This window comes from Cyanistes caeruleus, chromosome 11 (assembly GCF_971803275.1).
Source record: "Cyanistes caeruleus chromosome 11, bCyaCae1.hap1.1, whole genome shotgun sequence".
Classification (NCBI taxonomy): domain Eukaryota; kingdom Metazoa; phylum Chordata; class Aves; order Passeriformes; family Paridae; genus Cyanistes; species Cyanistes caeruleus.
This window is the reverse complement of record NC_141711.1, coordinates 11,024,142-11,042,890: the sequence shown is the minus strand read 5'-3', so window position 1 is coordinate 11,042,890 and position 18,749 is coordinate 11,024,142. Positions and strand designations below refer to the sequence as shown.

The following is an 18,749-nucleotide window of genomic DNA, read 5'->3' as shown; positions in this document are numbered from 1 at the left end:
CTTTTCTTGCTTGCTTATCAACCACCCTCACTGCCTAGATTAAAATCTCTTCTAAGCCCTATTATACCACAGTATTTCCATCAGCAGGGGAGCAGAAAAAGGGACATGCACAGCAACTTGCTTTCAGATGTAATTTTTCTTGTTAGCAATGGCTTTTGGCCGTAAAATGACAAGTCTGAGCCCACGGGGATATTGCTGTCCCAGCTGCTTAATCATGCTGGACCAGCATTTTCTGTGGTTGTACCATCATTAGAAGTTAAGAGAATGTTGCTGGGATGCTGTGGACTGGCAGGGTTTGTGTCCATGTTAAGCAGGCTAATCATTCTGGTTTTGAAAGGTCTTCTGCCTGCTGTTAACTTCTGTGGCCCCAGAGATTTTGAGGTGGGATAGGAGATGAACAACAACTGCCATATTTCCTTGCTATTGTTTCTTGTTATTTTTAAACTTCAAAAGTTTGATTCAGTTCCATCAATGCCATGTTTTCTTAATGCTAGTTCAATCTAGAATCTAGGGGTGGGAATATAATGAGGAGATGCTGGCTGTAAGGAGCTTGAAGGCTACAGCTGTTGCTGTGCCCACACAGACTTTTTAATTGAGCACTGTTTAGCTGATGAATACCATATTTACTGTTTTGAAAGTGTCATGCTTATAATTTGGAAGATAGAAGAGAAATATTCTCTGACAGCCATCTCCCCTCTGAGTCTGCAGCACCAGCCAGAGGAACTCTGAGGGTGCTGATGGGGAATGCATAGAGAGCATGTGGAGAGAGTACTTAATTATCTGGATAGTCCTATGTATGTCTGTTGTAGAGAAGTATTTAATCCTTACAAGCTTTTGGACACTCCAAGGGGCAAGGGTTTATAAAGAGGAGGATTTGAGGGGATTTGTTGGGTTTTTTTCTAAGGTGAAAAACATTTGAGTAATAACTGTCGTGATTCATGGAAAAACAGACATGGATAAGATGGACTTCTGAAAAAGGGAGTGGGGAAGTGTTACCTTTCTACGATTATATGTTTTCATTTAATAAGAAGTGTAAAACCAAGGGTTTGAGTTCGAGTATGATGCTAGTAATAAGAGCATTTCAAACATCAGGGGATAATCCAAAACGAGCTGCAATTCTTAAGGTTTGTAGTTCCACTGATGGAACTCGTCCCATGCACGAGTCCTGAGTAGTGATTTTTTTAGTTCCTTCCAGTCTGCATCTCATGTGCTTTCTTTGCATTACGTTGTTTATTTTTAATTTCTTCTTCTACTGATGCTGTTTTCTTGTCCTTCCCAGGCTATGGAGCTGCAAGATAGGGAGGCAGAGTTGAAGCTACAAGAGGACTTCTATAAAGATCAGTTGGCTCGCATTGAGAAGAAGGTGAGGCTGAGTTGTCTTTATTTCTGGCCCCTGTAGGGGCAGGACATGGATCTGTGTGGATCCAAAAGATAGAGAACCAAGATCTGTTGTGCTGCAACCTGGAACTGTCAGCTGACAGTGTCTTATCTGCCCCCCACCCTCTATACAAGTGATGAAAAAGCTGGACAAATCTTTTGAGCAATTTGCATTTGAAAGATAAAGATTTTTTTAACTGGATGATTTTTTTAAAAAGATTTCTAGTATTTCAAACTCTATTATCTTTTTCACCATGGGATTTAGGTGAAAGCTAAATTGAAAAAACCAAGCAAGTGCCCTGCTTTTTATTCCTTTTGTTAAAAATCCTTTCCTTAATAAAAAAAAAAAATCAACCACCACAACATAAATTTTTGCTATAAATATGAATTAAAATTGTATTATTAATTTTTCTCTGGGGAACCAAACAGTTCAAAGAGTGGTGCTGCAGTACACTGCCTGCTTCTTGCTGGATAAGCCTTTGAAATGAACGTGATTTAAAGAGACACTGTCAAGCGTCTTTTAAGCCTGAAATGACCTTTGAAAATCCATTTAGGGATTTGAATCTCTCCCCTAAACGTGGGATTTGCTTCTCTGTTTAATTGTTTACCATGATGAGTTTTTAAAAATTGATGCCATAAAAATAGGAGCAGCCATGCTGTTCCTTATGAACTAATGTGTTCTTCACTTCCTGGCAAAATGAAATAATGTTATAAGTAGTCTTTATTTTTTAATAAATGTGGAGAATAATCTTCTCCAATTTGAAGCCATTAGGCTTCCTGACAGGGAGTTGCATGCATTCGACTCGTAGTTGTGTTATGTGACTAAAAAGAAATGCAAACAATGAAAAGGGTGGGTTGTAAAGAGTCAGAGAAATCAATCAGTTTTATTACCAACATGTAGCAGGATGGTGAGTATGGAACATGGGAAAATTGTGGATTATAGAAACGGTAGGAAGCTGTTGGCGTATCTATTCCTCTTTTCATTCCCTCCTACTGTATGGCTGTCCATGCTGCATTTTTTTGAGCTATCAGTGGTAAAACATGCCTGTGAGCAAATTCGCATGATACAATTTTGCAACACTTTAATCCGTACAATTCATTAAAAATAAACTATTAAAACTACCACTCGGTGTTGCATTCGTATTTTAAATTCTATTTCTAGATAATGGGGATTGTTCAGTGAAATTGCAAACAATCTAGCAGCTATCGTTCTAATTATCACAGTTGTCCATATGTTCATACGCAAAGGGAATTTTTGCAATTTCTTGGTCCCATGCTGTTTGCTTCTATTATGTTCTTCTCTCCGGATCTGGTTTCATGAAGCGGAAATTACAGGGAAAACCTCTGTGTCTGTCCTTTATGGACAGTGGAGTGGGGAGAAGTTTGTGTCCAGGCTTCATTGTCCTCTTTTTGAAATCTTTTGTTGTAGTTTGTGTTTTCAAGTCCATGTCCCTTGCTACAGGAACACCTTTATAAACAACGTGATGGATATTTTAGTGCAGGATCTTCTTGGGGGGGAGTAAGGTGGGCTGCCCGTCGTCCTATTCAAACTGCAGCGCTACAGAGAAACTATCTTCTAGTTGTTATGTGTACAAAAGCAAGTAGATAAAAAGAACAGGTTTTCTTTCCTCTTGAAACACTGGATAGTTTCTGACCCTTAAAGACTAGCATTTTGCTGGTAATAAAATAGAAGAATACCTCCAACCGTTAGTCTGGATTGGAGTGGGAGGTGGTGGGGGCTAGACGGGAAAGGAGAGAAATGTACTTGAAACAGTGTAATAAAGCTTAATTGTATTAGTTTTGAAAAAGGTTTTTGATCTTCTCTGAGGATAATTTTATTCCTATAATGGTTGGAAAGATGGAAAATGCAGCACAGAACAATCTTTTTTATTAGCTGTTGCTTTTATATAATTCTGCTTTTATTTGTTGAATACACGCAGACCTTGACATTTATTTATTTATTTTCCCTTCCACTGTGCTAAAGCTTTCCAACTCAGGCTTAGGTATATTTTTGTATATCTGTGTTTGTGTGTGTCAATGTTGGAAAAAAGCTCTCAGTAAGGGGATGGTGGGGGAGAGCTCTGAAATAGAATTTTGCTTTCTCTGCTGTTTTAAGAGGGGATGGTCACTTGAAGTATGGTCACTGGTAGTTCAGAGGTGGTTGGCTGTGTGTGGAGTTAGCAAGCTGAAATTTCTCCTTCTAAGGATCAGGCTATCAGGAATTCCCCTCTCTCCCCCTCTGCTGTACCCAGGTTGGTTTTGTCCCCACTTCTGCATGATAACAGAATTCGGCAGTAGCAGACTTAGACATTTGTTTTTGAAGGATGTTTTGAACTATTGATATTAAAAACCCAGTACATTCCCAGTAGGATGCTAAAAGTAATTGTGTTACATACTCCTTACAACATAAGAGCTGCTCAGTGAATCAAACATGGAGACTCTCCTGTTTCCTCTGACATTGGTCAGTTTGCAAAGGCTTTGAAGGAAGAAGAAAAAAAACCCATCACCAAAACAAAGCCACAAAGAAAACTTTCAGAGAGCAGCTTTGAGAAGAGTCTTCCTAGATGTTGTCAGTTGGAGGCAGACACATGCCCTGCTGCTCAAAAGTTTATTTTCATTCAGTATTTTTATTCACTGGAAGTTGGATTACTGCCATTGTTCTTCTATGCATCTCAAGCATTTTTCCTGTATCCCTGTTTAGCTCTGTGCCTCCAACATCATGTGGCAGTGTGTGCCAAGGTTAACTTATATACTCTATAAATTCTCTGTTATCAGTTTAAAATAATTTTTTTTGCACTTAATATCTTTTTTGTGAAAGAGATAAAAGAAATTCTCTTCATTATTCATTACCTGTAGACTTCTGTCCCCTCTTTTACCTTCCCATTAAACTGAGCAGTCCTTACCTTTTCAGCCTCTGCTTGTGTGAATGATTTTTTCCAGGTTTCTCATTCTACTTGTTTGTCTTTTGGCACTTTCCCCCTAGCAGCTCTGTCTTTGAGATGTATTGACCAGAATTGAACTCAGTAGTTCCCTCGAATGCAGCAGATTGTGTGAATACATTATCCTTTTATTTTGTAATCTCTGAAAAAGTACTGTAATCTACTGGACAGAGCACAGAATTGGAGGGAGAAACCCTGCTCATTTTCTAATAGCCGTTTCTCTTTTGGGAGTTTGAGACAATTATTTAGTCCATCTATCTCAGTTATTCCATCTATATGATGGAATAGCGTATAATGGGAGGGCAAACTGTTGTGAAACAGTAAAGCTATAAAAATGCTAAAAAGGCTTTGCCTTTAGTTTTGCATGAGGTGAAGTATGGATATACCTTATTTCAAACAGATCTTGAGAAACTCAGTTTCTCCAGACAGTCTTATTAAAATTTTCACAGGGAAAGGCATGTATGAAAAAATAATTGCAGTATTTCAGGTTCTGGGGTTTTCCCCTGCATCTTCTACTAAAGCACTGGAAGAAATGAGAACATGAGTGCAGCCGTTCTGTGTCACAGTGAGGATCCATCTAGTTCAGTAGGCTGGTCCTGGCTGTGACAGAATGTCCAAGGATAACTTTAAAAACTGAACTGCTGGGAAAAGAGATTGTGGAGTCTCCTTCACTGGAGACAGTCAAAGAGCATCTGGACACAATCCTGTGCCATGTGCTCTGGGACAGCCCTGCTTGAACAGGGAGGTGGGACCAGAGGACCCACTGTGGTCCCTTCCAACCTGACCCATGCTGTGATCAAAGCAAGCTTACTGGGGTACTTGTCCCAAATGCTTTGACCATCCTGGCTAGTCATTTCTGGAACTTCTCCTCACGTATTTAGTCCTCGGAGGGTTGTGAACCAGGACAGTGTGCCTGGTGCTCGAGATACGGGGGGACTGTGAACATGTGTGACAGCTGTGTCAGAATCACTGTTTGGTTCTCTGTTTCTTTGTAGTGCCTGACACTTGATTTGCACTTCTGACTTGTGTTGAGCGAATGCCACATGCTGCTGCTACTGGCAGCATTCCGCTGTTTTGTGTGCAGACTTGAACATACACAGTGGGTGTGCTGGGATTAAAGCAATGCTGGGATTAGTTGCTGGGAATATTCTTCCCACTGCACCCTTCGTTGTCAGTTTGTCAGGGGTTGTGTGTATGGGAAGGAATGGTGGGCTTTGTTCTGCCTGCAGAGTGGTGCATGCTTCTTAGAGATTTTTCTTTGAAATCAAATTTTGTTGAACAAATTCCTTGCAGAGGATCATTACACTGGTAAAACCCTTCATCTTCCTCACTTTAACTCTGATTGTTGTAGTTGTGTTTCTGTCTCTTGGGTCACTTGTATGTTTTTGTTTTGGAGTGCCTGGAATATTTTGGTAATCAGGAAAATGAGAGGGAAAAGCTCCTTTGAAATGACTATTTCTTACATGATGGTGTGTGATTGTAGGGTTGGAGCTGGTGATACAGACATTCCATTCCACACCTGTGTTTCCAGTGTGACTGTCTAATCTCCAATAAGTAATCCAGTAATGAGATCTGACTAATTTGTTATAAGTGGTTAAACTTCTAACTCTGACTTGTTTCAGTAATTTTACTCTCATCCATGTAATTTGAATTACTTCATAAAATGTGTGTCTTCTCTCAACTGTTTTGAATGAGGTTCTGTACTGTAGAGTTCCTCTGGGTAGAAAGAATGAGAGTTAAACTAGTAATCTGTAGGGAGAACCTTAGACACACTCAACCGGAGAAGCTCAAGGTGATGTTTTTTTAATGCATTTATTTGTTGCTGAGAAGCAGGGAGGAGATGGAGGGAGCTTATTGTAAATAGTTAACATATTCTGCTCAGAACTGGGATTTTTGTTAGGGATTCTGTGTATGCTTTGTCCTTCTTTCTCCAAGTAGTAGAAATGTCCTTTAAAAAGTATCATAAGAGAAAAGTGCAGTCTCTCCTGGAACCCTTCAGATGCCAGCAGATTTCACTTAGCATGTTAGTAGTATGCTTTGTCCCAAGTAAATATTTATTTGACTCCTTTTGCTACTTGGCCTCTTGCTGAGTTTAACCTGACAAAAGGTAAGGGTAGTGCTACACTGCAACAAAAACACGGGCAGCGCTTTGGAGTAGTGTGAAACAGTAGAGAAAGGCTGAAGGTAATCTTGGAAGATAAAATGAAACTCCTTGCTGTAGATGATGCCTCTTCTTTGTCTGGATTTCCCTAAGCTCCGGCTCCCACGTTATCTCTTGTTAGGCGGCTGTGGACTGCTGTGAGCAGTGGGTGCATTAATATGCAATGTTTTTCTGCTTGTAGTTTTTGAGAGCAGTAAGTAGCACAAGAGGTATTCATAAGCTGAAGAGTATTTGTGCAAGTGGGAAAGGAATGCATTGAATACATACCTTTTTTATTAATAAGGTTGACTGCACCTTTTTCTCTGCTTGACTTCGCAAATCTTGTAATTTTGTGTGTGGCATTCATCTTGTTTGGTTTGTTTAAATTAATCTCTTTTTGCCCTTGTACTTCCCATTTAATTCATGTTTGTAAAGCATTTAGGATGTGTAAAGAATGGAGGGAAAGTTATTTTTGTTTGTTATTCTTACTGGCCTTGATCCTTCTTCTTGGAGCTGTCTCCCAGTTTGGTGTGCCAAGGTCACCCCTACATGCAAGTCCACTGTCATGTCTTGTTTATGGCCGGTAACTTGTCTCAATAAAAATTTCTGAAGAAAAGGAGTGATAGAAGCCTGAAAAAAAAGCCTTCCAAAACAATACATTCATGTTGATATTCCTTATCAATTTAAAGCAGACTCTGTGGGGCAGCACAGACTGATGTCACCTGGTAAAGGTGGGAAGGGATTTCTACTAAAGGGGATGAGGAATTAATTCCTTGAGTTGGGATGCCAGGCTTGTCTGTATCCATGAGATTTAGGGATCACTTGCCTACCTTTGGAAAAACAAGCTGTGTTCAGGTGTTATCTCCAACCAAACCCTCTGCACTCACAGTGGGAGTTAAAGATTCAGTGCCCTTTGATAAATGAGTTTATATGTCCTGGCAGGTGTCACTGACACCATTTGCTTTCTCCTGTAATGTCTTGGGGCTGTGTGTGAGCTATTGCCATGTGTGTAAGGGCAGCTTTGTTTGCCTCTAGTCACAGTCCTGCCAGCCAGCCAGCTTATTGCTCTAGCCAGTGCTGTGGGTATCTGTAGGAAGAACAGCTAGTGTGAAATGAACTTCTGGTCTCAAAAGATGTGTTTCTCTTTCAGAAGAATTTCTTGTCCCCATCTCCATAATTGAACCTTACAATATTCTTTACAATTTCATTTTCATTTCTTATCTAATTTGTTCAGTTCTCTATTCATCCCAAGCCCTTCTTGCAAACCCTTCCTCTCACAAACCCAGTAATGCTTTCTTTGAATTTACAACATCTATAATCCAAAAAAGCAGTTTGCCTTTCAAGTCAGTAGAGCAGTACAGCAAAGCACCCAGTTCATCAAACTGTTGATTTAATCTTCTGAACCCAAGAATAATCCCCAGTGTAGTTTTCTGAAATAGGTTGACAAGATCCATCCAGATCATTCCTATCACTTCCAGTTGCTCAGGTTGCCTGTCTGGGGCTGTGTGGATGATACTCCCAGGTGGCAGTGGCTCTATCAGTCTCCCAGGGCACAGCCTTTGATGTTTAGAGAATGGAAGATGCTGTCCTGTGAGTGAATTAGATTTCTGAATGGGAACAAACTGAAAAGGGAGCAAACCTGAAATCATCATCTGAGCCAGCTCCAACCTTCCATCCTCTTCTCCTTTTCAGTTTTTCTTGGACATTAAATGTCACACTGGGGTAAGAGCACGACAGGGAGGGCAGCATCCCTGATTTTTGCTTTCTGCAGGCATCCATTAGGGCTGAACAGCATCTTCAGAGGAGGTTAATGCTCCTCGTAGTCTCCTTGTCTGTAAGGAGAGGTTCCTTCCTTGTTCTGGTGGCCAACACACAAACTGACTTCCAGTACCTTGTGCTCAATTCACCCATTTAATGGCTTTTTTGCTGAAAGCTTGTGAAGTTTAGTAGTTAATATACCTCAGTACACAGCTTTTAGAGATCAGATAAATTGATTGGTAATTTGATGAACTCAAAGAACATCTATAATAGGGTAACTAAAACGTGTTAGATGTCAGCACAGCCTCTCTGCCTTCTCTGCAGTGTGTATGTTCTCTCTTCAATATGTGTTGACTGCTGTACAGTACATTACATCAAATTACAAGCAGCCTCTATGCAAACAGCAGCTAAGTGTTTGCTTCCTCTTCAGCCTGCACGATTAGTGCAGAGATGCGTTTGCAGTCTGTGTGCTGAAGGGTGAACTGTCAGAGCCTTACGGTGATTTTGTTTCCCTGGCATTTAGAGTATCTTTGCAGAGGGAGAGAATGATGCTTATGGGCTGCTTCATCTTGGAGGAATCCATCCTCAGGCTCGACTTGTGAAATAAATGTGGCAACGTGTGGTTTGAACTTAGTGTCTTAACACTGAATTTAGCAGCTGAATTTAGATAACAATCTGGTATCTGGTCTCATCAGTGTATCACTATGAAGACTTGTTAAAGGCAGAACAAAAAGACCTAGAATGTGATCTTGTCTCTTTGTTAGAACTCAACACTGGAGCATTTGTCAAGCCTAGTCCAAAAAGAGCAAAACAAGAGGTTCTTTTGTCTTGCTTCTGAGAGCTTTCCCCGTTATCTAATATTTCTGATACCCTCCCTTGGCATCTTTATTCAACCCAATTTTCCCTTAATTTCATTCATTCTCTCATTGCCTAATAGTTTAAATTTCTGATTCCCCCTTCTTTGTGCTGTTTACATGCTTGTTTATAAGCAGGGTTGGTATTTATAAATGTGTGTATGTATATTTACATAGAAAACACTGTTAGCAGTAAAACCAGTGTTACTTTTCTAATGGAAAGCAGCACTTGCACACCCCCCTACCCCCCCAGGTGTGGACACACACACAGTCTGTCTCTCACCTGTTGTTACTGAGGTGCAGTTGTACCTCAACAGCAACTACATCACCCTGCTGCAATAAATACCAGTGCTGCCTGTTATTTCCGTGTAATTCACCAACCAGTGTACAATTAATTTCTGGCCCTGTTATTGCACTATTGGCTATTTTATGAAGCTGTAGAGAGTTAGCACAGTGAATTGATTAAATATGTTCCAGACCTTAGGCTGGATTCCGTGTGTCTGCTGGGATTTCAATGATTGAAGCTTGTGCTTCTCTTGGGATATTCCAGATTTAGACTTAGTCTGGGAAATTGTTTCAGGTAGACAAAACTTCCCTGTGTGAGGAATTTTCTTGCCTAAGAGCCTGACTTTGGGGAATCTGAGATTTCTATTTCAGCTCACAGTGGTCCTTCTACATGTGGCAGGAAAAGGGCATTACTGTTGTGACTTAAAAATAAAGCCAACACCGGGATTCATTTTGAAAAGGTCCTTAAAATTATGGCTCTGCCCATACAGAATATGCTGTCATCATGTTAATGGAAAATTTGGCTAATAATTACTCTATAAATTGACTCCCCAGAACATCTCAAATTTGTGCTGAATTAAGTAGTCCAAAGATCAGACTTTAAAAAAGAACTACTCCATATTTACAGCGGCTGTACCTTCTGAAGTGTTTAGTAGTTTACTGTGGGTGTGTTAAATACATGTTTCATGACAGCCTGGGGCCACTTCTCTGAAGGTTTTTTCCCCATCTGCCAGTCATTTTAAAGAAACATAAATAAAAGAGCTACTCCAATTTCTTGAACATATAATGCACGTTCCCCAGAGACCAGGGTGACTCAGAAGAAGCTTGTAAATAACATGTTCAATGTTTTTAAATAGATGTGCACCATCAGGCTCACAGTGAGGTCTTCAGCCACTGCAAACTTGCTTTGCCTGTCGCAGAATCTCCTGATTCCATGATGATGAGGGGTGGATTTTTGTTTGGTTGGTTTTGGGGTTAATTGGTGGTTTGCCCATACATCCTGCTGCCCCAAGGATGATCCCAGCTGTAGTTTCCCATTAAACACCTTGTCTCAAATGAAGATTTCCTGGCTCACCCATTTGCATTTTAGCCCCATTGTAAATAAATATGAAATCATGGCTAATTTTGTTTTGGTTTAGTTAAAAATAGTAAATACACATCTCAGATGCAGTAGAACCATCTGGGAGTTGAACCCTGACGAATGTGGAGAAGAGGTTGCCCTGGCAGGTGTTCAGCAGTGGAGTGGCCAGCAGGTAAAAGATGGTGCCCTGCACAGGAGACAGCAACAGAGAGGAATGGCCACAGAGCTGGGACACACTGAGAGGCTGCTGAATCTGTGCCCATCTCCAAGAGGCCACAGAGAAGCAAGAGATGGGAGAAGAAAATGTGGAAGCTGAGATAAAGCTCTAAGCCTCTGGCTTGAGAAGGCTTGTAATAATGAGGTTATTTTATGAGAAGAGCTAGCTTTTCTTTTCCTTCCCAAATACTGCATTTCAGGTCTTTTAATAAGAAAACCAGTTTAATTCCTTCTCCTTTCTTCTCCCTCCCCATTCTTCTGAACAGAAGTCAAATTTTTTCTTTCATAATTTAAAACTGCAAGGTTGCTTTGAGCTTGCATGCCTGGGTCAATTGAGGAGTGCCTGGGTTGTGGATTTTTTTTTTCCCCTAGAGATGTCTCATGGTGTACTGGACAGTAGACAGAAATCATCTAATTTGCCCTGACATGCAGCAAGCTTTGAACTGGCTGGACTGTGGTTCTTGATCAGAGAAGACGACTCATATGGGCGTGTAAAAATGTGTGCCTGTCTGAGCATGTATATGCATTTTTTAACCTAATTTTTCATAATAGGTATGTATACCACAGAATTTCCTTTGGCTCTTTAGGGAATTAAATGTAATGTATGAGACCTTTCACCTTTAGGTCATTTGTTGAGATGCAGCTTCTGTTTGCAGCAGCAAAACGCCATTGCTGCCTGATGGCTAATCACTCATTCCTGAGGCGCTGAGATAACTCTTCCTTCAGTTAGAGACAAGGGTTTGTTGCAGGCAGAACAAAAAACAAAAAAAAGAATCCCCCATAATGGTGTCCTAACTATCAATTTTTGTGACAGGCACAGGGCGTCCCAGAGAGGAACACAGCATTTGTTCTTACTGGCTGAAAGCAGAACAGTGCTGGGTTTTAAGTTTGTGTGTTCATTTGTTCTGTGGAGAGAGGATTTACCTCCAGGTCTGTGGTGTTTGCTTTTATTCCCTCCTGTTGCTCCCCAGCAAAAGCATAGTTCTGTCCCTGCTTTGTGTTCCTGTTGTCTGAGCTCAAACTGTGTCCAGTTGAAGAGCTCGAATTTTTTGCTTGGTCTTGTCCAGATATAGGTGAAATACTGATACTTTTTTTTTTCATGAGCCTGAAAATAATATGCATTTATAAAAACACTGTTTCCAAAGCCTATTTTCTTACAGAGTTTATAGCTACAGCAACAAGCCCCTGATAATTAGGATACTTATACCAAAATGTTTCTACTGGAACTTTAAGCCTACCTATATTTCCTTTTCATTTAATGCCAAGTTCAAGGTCTGTTGTTGCTTTTATTCTATAATCCTTACTGTCAGAGACTGTTTGGAGATAAATGCTGAGTAGACTTAGCTTGCATCTATGGGTGTGTGGTACACTGTGCATGTGACATTCTTCCATTTGTGTCCCTGAGCAGCCTTGGCAGCGAGGCGTTGTGAGATTTTTCAGGTTTAATGTTACTACGTAATTATTCCTATTATTGTTGAATGGGCTAAAAGTGAGACCTGCCTTGTTGCCTTTCCTCTGCCTGGATTCTCTAGTGAAAGTACCACAACTGAGCTGGTGGTGCCCAGAAGCTGCACGGGGCCATGGGTGACATCCTGCCCCAGGGCTGTGTTCGGAGCGGTCTCTGCCGGAGTACAGGAATGCAGGAGTTGTGTGGCTGCTCCTGCTCTCTCTGGGTGTTTGATTTTCATGTTAATATTTACAGCTTAATAGCTCTGCTGTGAAAATGCCTCTCTTTATTGATGGGAGGTCCGTGGTCCTTCTGGGCTTCTCTTTGCCAGCTGCAGAGGTGTCTCTTCAATGCCTCTTTAGAGGAGGCAAAACAGCTGCATTAAAAAACAGGTGAAAGAGAAGATTGCTAAAAGCAGAGAGAATGAGACTGTCAAATAATTGCTTACAAATATTTTCTGATTTCTTTCTTATCCCTTCTGCCATCCTTTCTCCTTTGTCCTCCTTGTGGTTTATTTTTATCTTAGGATAAACATTGTATTTATTTTCTGTTTGCTGTGTGGTGAATTTCAATCTTTTGAATAGCAAAATGCATATAAAAAGATACTAGTGTTCCTTTCTCTGGAATAACTGATGCCTTGCAGGGCGAACTAGAGGTTATGTGACAGTGGTATTGTAAAGGCAGGCCAAAGAAATCTGTGTTAATCTATTTTCTTTTTCTTATTATGAATGTTTCATTTTATATTTTAGTTTCCTTTCTAAATACTAATCAATATTTATTTGTAGAAATAGCTTAATAACATTTTTTGCCCCCTGTGAAATACATTGTTGCTTTAAAATGTTTGTCCAACTGCCACTAATAAGGGAGAATGACATAAAATTATCCTTTGTAATACTGTTTTGGAACTGTGGAGCTGGGAACTTTTTACAGGTATTCATTAACTGAGGTTTCTTCTAGCTCACTGGAAGATAAGTGATTGTCCCCGCTTTAAAAGTGAAACCTTAATGCTTAAGGTTAGTATTTTCTGTAATAGCTTTTGTCTCTTCACTTTTTGGTTGTCCAGGTATAGTGTATTTCTTCAGATGTGCTGATTACCTGTAAGTTGAGCTTGAAGTTTTGAATAATGAGCTCCTGAGCATCTCCAGACAGATCCACGAGCCAGCAGGCACTTCTGAAAGTGTGGATTTGTCTGTGTCATTAACTGTGTACAGTGACCTGTGAAGTCCTAGCGGTCTATTTTGGCTGTAATCGTTAAACCAGCCTCTCCTACTGGATAAAATGGGAAGAGAGCCTTCAAGCACAGTAAGAGAACCTTGACTGAAAATACAAATATCTTCAGAAAATGCTCTGGGAGTAATAGTAATAAAGAAAAAGTACAGTGGCAAAATAAATTGCTGCTGATACAATTTTTCTTCCTCTCTCAAGTTTGCCTCTAGTATGGCAGTTTTTCTCCCTTCGATAAATAAATGCAAAGATGGGAATTGCTGCCAAAAACTGTCACATTTCTGGAACTTTCAGCCCCTGATTATTCACATTAAGCCTCTCCCCCCCCAGCAGTACAGTATTCTGAATATGTACACCCACCATTCTGTCAGATCTGTGCAGTCTGTGTCTGGTTCATCTTCTGTGTCTTTGATGTGCTCCATAACGTAGGCAAAGAGAGGTCTGATAGTCTCTCTAAAAACCTGACAGTTTGTGTGACAATCTGTCCACGAATCCACAGGCTTCTTGTCAACCAAATGAGCCTTTGAATATCAGAGGTTTCAGAACAGCGCTTGCAGCATTGCATATGCACCAAGGGGAGAGTACAACAGGCTTCCTTGTAACCTGAGAGATGTCTGCCTTTTCCTTAATCATTCCAGGGACATCTCATCATTGCTTGTTGGCTGGTTCTCAGCCCCGCACATGTCGGGGTTATTTAGCAAAGCTTGATTTACTGGAAACTGCACATGGAGAATAATTTGTAGTTGGGGGTAGAGGAAAAACCCTGGGAGGGGGTGGAACTTCCAGTCTTTGGCTTACTTCTGTTTTTCAGTGTTTTTTTGTTTGTTTCTTATAGTGACTGTCTTTCCTGCAGTTCCTTTACCCATGCAGGTGTATGGATGTGATGCATTATTTGCAGTATTCTCCAGCTCTATTTGGCATCCTGTTGCCTTGGGCTCCACTGTTCTGCCTTCCTCTGGGAAGCCAGTGTATTGCATTCCTTAGCTACCTGTTGTGTAAAAGGATGGTGTCATGAATTTAACTTAGCTTTTTTTTTTAAACTGGGACAGGAACTGTTAACTGGGCCAGCTGCTGCAGTTTATAAATGGGACTTAGGGATATTCTCAGCAGAGAAAGATGGAAGTTTTATCTGCAGCATGACTGTCCGAGGTGGTGGGAGTTTTGTTGGAAGCTCTGTCAAATACCAGCTTTGGCATGACAGCATTAAACCTTAGTTAAAATGTTCCTTCCTTTCTTCCCAAAATAAGCTCCTGTGACAGGCCTGACAGGGGAATGTGCTTCATATCTTTTTTATTGTGTGACAAGTATTTGATGGCTGCCAATTTTGTTTGATGGGGTTTTTTTTCCCTCTTTATTCCCCCTTGAAAGTGCTGGTCAGCTTTTGAGTGAAAGTTCCACCTGCATTTCTTAGCACTCTTGATATTTTGGCAGTTTCCTTCTTTCTTCTTCGTTTCCCTTAGCATCGATTCTCTCTTCCTGTCGCTCTCTCATGGACAATGCCCAGTTGTTTGAAGCAGCATCCTGTGATCTTGGAGTTCATGCTGATAGTGTGGTGGGTCTGCTGGTAGGACCAAGTACCCCTGCAGGATGAGTTGTGCAGCTGCCTAGCACAGGTGCTGGGATTTGGCAGGTGGTGCTGTGCCCTTCATGCCATGGGCACCACGTTATCTGCGCACATCAGCCACGTGCAGGACTCCTCTGAAGCAGATGCTGAGAACTCTTGATGTTTAATCGATGCCTGGGAAGTCTGTTTACCTGCACTTGTCAGGTGTAATTGATTTGGGCATTTACTGTGAATTCCTCATCTTAGCTAAACTTCCAGCTGGGAGGAGAGCAGGGTGAGACTCCCCTACAGCAGTACTGGCATTAATCTGGGCCTTTCACGATGGTGTTGCTGTCCTTGTCAGAAAGCCTGAGTTACCTGCTGGAATTTTATGGCCTTTCTCTTTGAAGCTGCTTCTGCTTTCCAGAGTTTGTTTAAAGAATTGGCAATGCTTTGTTTGTAGTCTTTCAGAAGGGTGTGCTTTAAAGCAACCTCATATAAACGCAGTGTTTCTTTGTCTTTTCTCCTTCTTCCCCTTTTAATTGCTTCTGTAGAAATAATTTCTTTTTTGTTGGTTGCCTTTCTGGCTTGAAGATAACTTGAGACTTTTCTGCATGTTTCCAGAGAGGCACTTGAAGCTTTTGGAAGTCCCTAATACCATTTTACTGTGGGATACCTGTTTTTAATTAGACTCTTCCCAGGGTACCTTCACAGACAGTGTGACTGTGGTGTGGGATCGCAGCCTGGGTCTGTAAACCCATTTTCACTCGGATGGAGTATCTCGGTGTGGGACCCTGGTTCTGGGAAGTCCTGGGATCCGAATTTTTATTTGAGTCACCGTGTGCTTTAGGGACTGTAGCTTAACCTTTTTGTGCCTAGTTTGTTATCTGCAGGATAAACCCAGCCATGTTCCTTCTCCCCAGCTCTGCCTCCCTCAAGCTTTGTGGAGATAGGTGTTCCGTGGGATTTTATCTTTGAGAAGCTTTCTAGATATGCTACAGAATTAATACTTTGCTTTCAACTCAGGATAATATTCCAGACATGAGAAAATCTGTTCAAAGAGGAATGTACTTCTGCTCCTAACTAGTTTAACTTGCCTGTGTTCTTACTGTGGACACTACTCTCTTTATGCTTTCTCTGAATCTTAATCCAAAATTTATGATCTCACAGCTTATTGCCGAAGGAAAGAATAGAATGACACAAATTCAATGCTCTCATTTCATTATTGGTCTCAGCGGGAGGAGTGGATGAACCCACACATGAACAGCAAACAACAGAGCTGTGTTTAGAAGTTGGCTTTGGCTGAAAAAAATCTTTTTTTCCCCGTATCAGCAAGCTGTTTGTAGTTCCTTGCATCTTTTCTCTGTTACCTTTTAAGAAAAAAAGCATATGAATTTTCAAAAAAGCAGTTTAACCCTTAACTTCTGTGCTCTAGTAATATGCTCTATAGGCATGTTTCTCTTCCTCGTTAATTGGCTTTTATTTTTATGTGCACTTGATGGGAAGGAGGAAATGTGAATGATCTCTTTGAGCTAACTGCTTGCTGATACCAGCAAATGGGCTGAGCAGAAACGCCAGAGGAGTGAGCTCAGGAGGTGAAGAGATTGTTTTTTGCAGCATATTCTGAAATTCCCAAACTCCCTGTTTTGGAGCAAAGCTGATAGCAGTGATTGATTGTGTGGGTTGATTTTAACACATCCATAGGGTCATCCAGTGAACAGATTGGTTTGGCTCATCTGCCTCTGTACCTGTGGGAGGGATGCAGGTACATGGGGTAATTTTTCAAATCTGTTAGGAGCTGTTTGCATGAGACTTGTGAGTGGTGAGAATGAACAGCCTGGTCTGCAGCGCGTGTGAACCAGCGACCCACCGAGGTGTGGGGAGCCTGGGTGTACCTCTGCTTCCCTGAGGCACTGCTGGGAGCAGAGGTGGCTCCTGAAGCTGGGCACTGACCGAGGTTCCTCTGGAGCTTCCCGGAGTTGCTCGTGGCAGCAGCTGCATCCAGGGCATGTGTGTGTTGCCTGTCCCCAAGAGCGTGCAGGCAGGCCACAGTTGTGCTGCTTCTCAGGATGGTGTGAGATCTTATTTCTGGCTTCAGAAGCAGCTGGAAGCAGGGATTGGAATGTCTTCCAGCTGACACTTGATATGTAAGAAGTAATCTTTGCTTTCCTTACCTGTTTCTCTCAGAAACTTGCGGTGCCCTTGTGGGGCACACCACGTATTGCCCCGCTCACAGCACTGCCTCTTGTGCTCTTTTGGGTTTGAGAGGGGCTTGCAAAGGCATTTTGCTGCAAGCTGGTGAGCGTGGATGTCAGATGGGATGGAAGCAACACGTCTGTCAGGTACGAGGCAGATTGTACCATCTAATCTCCCGGCTGTCTCCGCAGCGTTTGTCAAGGCCTCCACTGCCCTGCTCTGTTTCATCAGAGCTATCACTGGCATTCATCTAGGCTGGCAGCATTTCAACAGCTGTTAATCCTCTTTGTATCTCTAAACACTGTGACCACTCACAAGCTTCTATACTCTGAGGTGTCAGAATATCTCAAGATACCTGTGGTGATGGTGGCTGGGTTTGTTGGTTTTAAATCAAGACACCTTCCAATCCATTGACCCGGACTGAACCTGATGTAGAAATCTTTGTCCCAGTGTCAAGCTTTTAATACTGCTGCTTGATGTTCACAAATAATTTCACCTAAAATCTGATTAATTTCAATTTTCTCATGCTTGTTTTGCTCAGTTTTCTGTTTTACATGTTACTGCAAGTAGCACATGTTTCACTGAAGTTGTAAGGAATGTGGTTTAATGTCAGTGTGAGAATGAGTTGGCAGGGTTTTCTCTTTATGTTTCAATTACTTTCCCTCCTGAAATAACCCTGAGAACTCAGTCTTCTGCTATAATGTTTTCTTACTTTCTTTGCTGTATGTTCTGGAAAGGGCCTGGGCAGTGTAGAGAGGTGTAGTAGTGAGTGCTGGAGTTTCTCTGCATGTTTGCAGCCAAGGAGGAATGCTGAATTAAAATTGCTCCAAATTTAGCTCTAAGTTTTAAAATTGATTCCCTTTGGAAGGGAATTTTTAGCACAAGAGTGCTTTGGAAGAGTGGAAAGCAAGGGTATAGCAGCAAATCTGTTGTAGAAAAACAGCAGGGTAAAGGAAAGTGGTTCTGTTGCACTTTAGGCTCTGGTTATGTATTTTTACAACTTTTTGGTGTTTTTATTATTTGCTACGAACCATCATTTAATAGCAGTGAAAAATCTTTCAAACTAACATTTCTTTGCTTAGTTTGTTTGTCCTCTCTGGAGAGCTCTCTCCCCACATGACAAAGCTCTAATGTTCTGAAGTTGGCTCCCCTAAGGCTCAGCTTTATTGAGAGAAGTGAAACATTTTAGGTGGTTCATTCATTCTTTCTGTGTCTTTTGTTATTTGAGCCCTTTTGGTGTTCTTTGGTCATGTTTTTAAACTTATTTCTGCAACTAAGACTGCCAGGAGCTTTATTTAATAATAGTTGAGGTCTCATGTTCAACTTTTTCTTTGTGAGCTGCCATTTTATCTCAAGCATCAAATATTGTGAAAGTAAATTAAAAGCAGCGTTCATGTCTTGTAATTTCATGTGGAATGTTCTCTCTTTTACTGTACCACTGAATATCATTTATGAAGATAAAGGACTTCACTAAGACTACAGGCAGCTCAGACTTTGTTTCAAGTGCAAATACCACACCTTGATCCTGCTGAATAGCCCTTGTGTGGAGGTGACCCTGCTGAAGTTTGGGGGAAGTGCTCTGGTGGTTCCTGGCATAGCTCCTCGTTTGCAACTATATTATAAAGCCCTCAAAAGTTCTAGGCCACTAGAACATTCTCTCCTGCTATAGCATGGTGGGTAAACTGCTGA

The 18,749-nt window shown here is 41.3% G+C and overlaps 1 protein-coding gene across 5 annotated transcripts in view; it reads left to right on the top strand.

Annotated features, from left to right (window-relative positions):
• The window catches only part of CHCHD6 (coiled-coil-helix-coiled-coil-helix domain containing 6), a 110,401-nt gene that overhangs the window by 36,781 nt on the left and 54,871 nt on the right, over positions 1 to 18,749 (top strand). For all 5 annotated transcript variants that reach the window (XR_015274960.1, XM_086845844.1, XM_086845843.1 and 2 more), the window contains one exon: positions 1,280 to 1,363. Coding sequence is in view for 4 of the 5 variants with exons in the window: in XM_086845844.1 (XP_086701970.1) it covers positions 1,280 to 1,363 (84 nt within the window). In the remaining variant the exon portion in view is untranslated. The remainder of the gene's footprint in view (positions 1 to 1,279; positions 1,364 to 18,749) is intronic.